This window comes from Chanodichthys erythropterus, chromosome 21 (genome assembly GCF_024489055.1).
Source record: "Chanodichthys erythropterus isolate Z2021 chromosome 21, ASM2448905v1, whole genome shotgun sequence".
NCBI lineage: Eukaryota > Metazoa > Chordata > Actinopteri > Cypriniformes > Xenocyprididae > Chanodichthys > Chanodichthys erythropterus.
Window position 1 is genome coordinate 27,965,180 of NC_090241.1, and position 6,484 is coordinate 27,971,663.

The following is a 6,484-nucleotide window of genomic DNA, read 5'->3' on the forward strand; positions in this document are numbered from 1 at the left end:
AGATTACGACCGAGCAACTGATTCGTCCAGCGTTCATTTGCTCGAGCCGTAATAAGCTCTTGTAACGGATATAAATATCCAACAATCGTGAAAACACTGATTAGAGCACGGTAACTTGATCACAGTTTAAGACATTAAATCATAAAGCACATAATACAAGACACTTTCCTTTTAAAATCTACAAGAGATTTTATTTATTCTAACACAAACTAATCTAACACAAAGGCACGCACATACACACACACACACACATTCATACGCGTTGCAGTATAGGAAATGAGAGAGAAAGAGTTTTGAAAGAGAGAGAGAGAGAGAGAGAGAGAGAGAGATCTGATTAACCGAATTCCTATCAGGTCCGTGTGGAGCAATGAAGGAAGTCTCTTTGTCGCTGGAGTTGAAGCGGCAAAAGTCGTTGGTTGAACTTTGCGGCGAAACTTAGAACACGAGACTTTCAGCGGTAAAGGAGAATTAAGTAAAAGAAAAGAAAAGTGAGAAAATGGTTGGATGGCTTGAATGTGCGGCTTGCTTGTTCTTCTTGTCACTCCATTGTTCTTGGTACTTGTCTTGGCTTGTTTTCCCGGAACAGAACCAACTCCTTTCTCGTTTACTAACCAACTTCTCCCCGTTCACTATCTTGCAATATGATCATTTAAACTTAGTTGTTTGTCACACCTCTGAGGAGTCTTGGCCAATCAGACATTGTCCTGTTTCAAGAGGGCCTTCCTCTGCCCCCAATAAAACATAAGTGTTACATCCCGGTCTGTCTCTGCTTTAGCAGAGTGCCATTTTAACATAATTGCTGTTAAATGGGATACAATACATTTTAAACAGATTTCATTCAAGTCAGGATATAGGAAAGAGGGAAAGAATCAAATTAAGTCCAAATAAGGCATACTTTCAGTCATTCAGTCAAGAGTTAACACATTTACATGAATTGTGAGTGTTCTAAAGCCTAACTGTTTACAGGTAGTACTTGTGGACACATAATGCAAAATGTATGTAGTTAAAAGATGTTTGATAAGTCCGTTAAAATTGTTGGAACAATTTTGAAGCAGATTTATTTGTTCAACAGTCTCTTTGGCTTTCCTGTGAAGTAAGGAAACAAAAGGGTCTGGATTGTCTCTCTGTCTTCTTGGGTGACCCTTTGGTATGTCGCTTCTGCTATCAGGAAGCATGTGTCGTAAAAGTAATCAGCCTGGCTTTATCTGCAGACGGGCCGGAGCCGGAACCTCAATTCTGAATTAGAATTATGTTTTGAAAGAATCATCTGAATGATTCAGTTGTCTGGTTCGTCCACAGTTCTTACACAAACTTTGCCACAGCCCCTCAAATATTCCTTGCAAGGGACCTCCTTCCTAAAACATATATTTTTCTTTTTCAAAGCTCCTATAAGTATTTTTCTGCGCAACAACAATTGATGACACCCATGCAGAGGCATCGATGCATTCTATACCCCCAGCTGCTTGCAAGCGATTTAATTCCTCTGACACAGCACTACGAAGTGCCAGAGTGGCAGACAGAAAAGTTTTTGGTGTACAGTTGTGACGGCTTCATCCAGCTTTATGTGTGTATAAAGTTTTTAGCACATCCAAACTCAGATGACTCAGCAACAGTGCACCGAAAGACAGGCTGGCACAGGAGAAGCAGGTACAGGAAGGGCATTAGCAGACAGGACATGATTGTTTTCAATCCTAACACATGCACTGCAGACATAAGGTCCCTCCCCATGAGTGGTGTCCCTTTGTCCACAATTAAGAATGTGTCATGTAGGGAAACATTCGCTGGCAAATATCCAACCACCGGAATTTGAGCTTTTAAGGCCGGAACACACCAAGCCGACGGCGACGAACTAGTGGCGACGAAAGCAGACTGCGGGGTCGGCTGGCGTCGGCTGGCGTCGGCAGCGTCTGGGTCCAAAGTTGCCCTGACACACCAAGCCGACGTTCGACAGCCGACGGCCAAATAGCACGTCCGTTCTGCGCCTGCGTGAGATGAAATGCCTTTCCATGCCAGCAGGTGGCAGTAGTTTGTGTTCGTTGCTATGGTTCGTTGCTAGGGAGACCGGAAGAGCTACAGGGATACAAAACATAAACAAAGGTGCATGAAAAACCAGTTCTCGCTCATCACATACGGATTCGTGTTATTTCAAAAATGTCCGACACGTTGCAAATGGCACTGGCTTTGTCAGCCCTTGGTCTTTTGCTTGTGGAAGAGGAAAAGAAGAAGCGGATGAGAAAAAATACGGAGAAAGCGCACTAAATGGGTGAAACCATGGATACTCCAGAGACAGGCCCAAGGTGCTTTCCCGAACCTGTGTCGAGAGCTCGAGTTACAGGAAACTTGTGGTTTTAAAAATTCTCGCTCGGCTTTTTCCCACTCAATTTCACATGTTAAAAGAACTTATTAGTCCAATCATACAGAGAACAAACACGAACTACCGGGATTGTATCTCCGTGGGGGAACGTCTGATGATTACACTACGGTTCTTGGCAACAGGTAAGGTTATTCGTTGTTTGAACATTTCATTAAAACACCTTTTCAGTTGTGTTTATTTTGGTGTATTATGAAGCATTATAAAAGTGAAAAGAATTTTATTATTTTGTATCCAGTTGTAGCCTACTTTAAAAAGACACAATGTATAAAACATTATTATGGTTGTTTGTAGCACAATGTCTTTAATAACTGATAAAAAAAATATTTGCTTTAATGTAGTGTAGTACAAATGCATTAAAAGTGTTAGATTTGACTCTGTAAAAGGTGTGGAAAATTAATAGTGGAGTTATGTGTTTGTAATCTTTGCAGGAGAAAGCTTCAAGAGCCTTTCTTACCAATTCCGGGTGGGAATGTCCACAATTCAGCAATTTGTTCCTGAAACCTGTGCAGCAATCTACCAAGTCTTAAAAGAGAAATACCTAAAGGTATACATGTATCTGTTTAATGTTTTTTGTTTTAGCCCAAAAATGAGCAATTTTTTTGATCTCTCAGATATTGTTTTAGGAGGCCTCTGATGTAGAAATTAAAGATTTTTCAGTTTTTTTACATTTTAATAAGGGTAATTTTAGGGTCTTATATTGTAGTAGATAAACTGAAAGAATAGACAGGATGGTAGACCATGTGTCGAGGGCAGAGATCTAAGTATTATCCATCAAATTATAATTTCAATGCAAATAAAATTCCACTACTACATTCAAACAATACAGTCTGGCTGGCCTATTATGCTCTCTACTTATCATACTAAAAGAACACATTCATCCCCCCAGAGCACTTACAGGTTCATATTCAAGACCATTCATACCTGTCCCTGAACAATGCAACAGGCATCTCCCCCCAAAATCCAAAACATAAAGAGCCTAATGCTGACCTATAAACACTTCTTCAACCCAATAGCATTGTGAGGACGAACAATAGAACCCATTAACTATGTAAATGTGATCTTGAGAGAAAAAAACATTTGCAGGCATTTTTTTTTAAATTTTTGAAAGTGATGTTGTAATTCTGCAGAAGTGGGCTTTGCAGGGTTAATTCAAGAATGTCAAAATCACTGAGTTATTAATGGTCTGACGAGTTAAACTAATTTCTTTTAATTATATTGTTTTTTAGTGCCCAGACACAGTGGAAGAGTGGCAGCAAGTAGCCGTTGGATTCCAGAATCAGTGGCATTTCCCAAATTGCCTGGGTGCTCTGGATGGAAAGCACATTAACATTCGTCCCCCTCCAGGATCTGGATCTAAATTCTTCAACTACAAGCATACATTCTCAATAGTGCTTATGGCACTGGTAGACAGCAACTACAGATTTCTGTATGTTGATGTGGGCTGCAACGGGCGCATTTCAGATGGTGGAGTGTTTGGGGGATGCTCATTGCAGGATGCCTTGGAGAAAAGAACATCCAACATTCCTGCACCTGCACCACTTCCTGAATCAGACCAGCTGGCCCCTTACTGCATTGTGGCTGATGAGGCATTCCCCTTAAAGGAATACCTCATGAAGCCATACCCGAACCGCAAGCTGTCTGTAGAGCAACGCATATTCAATTACAGACTTTCGCGAGCTCGAAGGGTGGTTGAAAATGCATTTGGCATCCTGGCAAATCGTTTTCGCGTCCTACTAACCACCATTAATATTCAAAGCACTGCCAAAGTGGAGGACATTGTTTTGTCTTGCTGTGCTCTGCACAACTTTCTGCGCAAAGAGTGCTGTGAAGTGTACATGGCAGGAATCGACCAGGAAGAACAAGATCATGACACTGTCCCTGGAAGATGGAGAGAAGACCCTGGCCTACAGCAGGCCTCTCTGCCACGCACAACCAACAGTACAACACACGCCAAACAGCTCAGGGATAAACTGTGCCAGTACTTTAATTCGGACACCGGTGCAGTGCCCTTTCAGTGGGGCAAAATATAAGCATGTAGCAAACTTGTTTCTTTCCCCCCTTGACCTTGGTTTATGTTTTATAACAATGGTGTGAATTTGCAAAATAAAGTTTATATTTTTACATCATTGTGTTTTGTGATTTTTTTTTTACATAAAGAACAGTGAAGTACCTTTTACACAAAGTCAGTGTTTTATTTTCAAATGTGCAAAAATAGCATTAAGGTAATTTACAGAAAAATATCAACAGTTGGTATTTAAAATAAATAAAATGTACAGAAATATAAACTTTGCATAAGTACTCTAATATAACGTACAACTAAGCGTGACATATTTACTAAATGCTACAATATCTGTTTACAATTTTGCTACATAAAAAATTACAAGTGTGTATACTGATTGGAAGATGCATCCAGTGCATGGTTGTGGCCCACTGAATATTTGAAAATGCAATTATCAACCTCATGCTGGAAATGTGGCAGTAGATGTGGTGGCAAATTCCGCATTCTGTGTTCAAGATTTTTGCAGTAAGCTGAGATGGCATCATTGGTGTTTTCCTGTGATGCCAACTTTTCCAGAGTTTTGCCGATGGTGCGCATCAAGTTTGTGGATTCCTCGCTGGAGGATTCGTCTTGCATCTTCCTGCGCTTCCCTGGAGGCTTTGGTTTTATGTTGGAGCTTTGCAAATGGTCCTTTCTCATGGCTGTGGACTCAGTTCCACAGATGGTGGATTCAGCCAAGGGTGTACTTGACCGTAGGTCAGCATCACTGAAGCTGGGGTCTTCATGGGTGCCAGTCCAGGTGTCACTGTTGGTACCATCTGAGGGTGAACAGGAATCACTATCAGCCGCAGGTTCCTTAAAAAACATAAGATACAAATGTGACAAGTTAATGTAATGGCTTGACTTAATATGCGGAGTTACTTGTGAATAGACTCTTTTAAAGAAGCACTTGCCATCTTACAAAAAAGCAAAATGTTTATTTTATTCTGAAATTAAACAATAAATAAATAAATAAATATAAATATATTTGTTTATTTACCATGATCATTAGATTTGAAGTGCTCTCCTTCCTTTTTGTGTGAGGCTCTAGAAACTGCAGGCGGTTCAGGATCCATTGCTGCCTGCCAGTCTTCTGAGCTCCAGAACTTCCTGAGGGTCCTTGTTTCTTATAACGCATGTATTGGGTTCGCAATGAATCCCACCGCTTCTTGAGCTCTTTTTCTGAGGGACAAAGTAAAATTTTGTAAGCATTAAGTGTTATGGCTGCTTATTTTGTCACTTTAATGAGTATTTGTTATGCCAACAAATGTTACTTTTTGCTGTATTGTTAATTATATTATTAACAATTTGATTAACTTTAATATTATTATGAAATATGAGATGCTAGCACAGCACATATTAATTACTGTCTGTTTCCATAAACAAACTTAGTTTGGTACACACAAAACACTAAAATGGTTATATTAGTTTTACTATGGACTATTGAACAATTACAAACAAGCTTTCTCAATTGCCAAAAAGGAAATCTTACCTGATATGACGAGTTTATTTTCGATCTCACGCCACAGTTCAGCTTTCAGCACACGGTTGACATAACATTTTTCCGTAATGTCATACAAACCCGGCCTTTCCTGGATCATGTTGATCAATTCGTCTTCACTTGCCTCGTTCCAGATAGCCATGTCTTTCACGTACCTAAGGTAAACAATGTGTGTTCCCTCTTGACTTCGTCGTTTACTTGCTTCGTCACTTCCGTTTTTCTTTTCTCATGCACTGGTTCGCTAGCTGAACAGCCAATCAGAATGATCATATGGCCCGACGGCCCGACGAGGTCCAACGCCGATTCAACATTTCGAATCGGCCGAAACAAAGCCGACGAGGACCAACTTCAGCCGACGGTGCAGAACACACCGAGGAAACTTAGTCGGCCGACGAAGAAAAACTGCCCGACGGCCGACCGTCGGCTTGGTGTGTTCCGGCCTTTAAATATGCCACCAGCCTGGCTGTGGGTTGCGACAGCGCAACGTTACTGGAATGGCATGCAGACTGTAAGTGCCGTAGTGCAGGATAGATATGGAAGACCCAATGTCAACCACCAAATCCATCACATG

The 6,484-nt window shown here is 40.9% G+C and overlaps 1 protein-coding gene across 1 annotated transcript; it reads right to left on the reverse strand.

Moving 5' to 3' along the window:
- Positions 1-4,000: 4,000 nt before the first annotated feature.
- On the reverse strand, positions 4,001-6,093 carry LOC137011508 (transcription factor Adf-1-like). The gene is made up of 3 exons (XM_067374403.1): positions 5,905-6,093; positions 5,413-5,594; positions 4,001-5,228 (listed from the first exon to the last, which is right to left on the reverse strand). Exons 1-3 carry the CDS (start codon positions 6,053-6,055, stop codon positions 4,752-4,754), a joined length of 810 nt encoding a protein of 269 aa, XP_067230504.1. The 5' UTR covers positions 6,056-6,093; the 3' UTR covers positions 4,001-4,751.
- Between the last annotated feature and the right edge of the window lie 391 nt (positions 6,094-6,484).

Coding starts and splice junctions, on each gene's coding strand:
- LOC137011508 (XM_067374403.1), bottom strand. CDS start 6,055: ATGGCTATCTGGAACGAGGCAAGTGAAGACGAATTGATCAACATGATC. Junction 5,595..5,904: donor AAATAAACTCGTCATATCAG/GTAAGATTTCCT, acceptor TTTGTCCCTCAG/AAAAAGAGCTCAAGAAGCGG. Junction 5,229..5,412: donor CTTCAAATCTAATGATCATG/GTAAATAAACAA, acceptor ATGTTTTTTAAG/GAACCTGCGGCTGATAGTGA.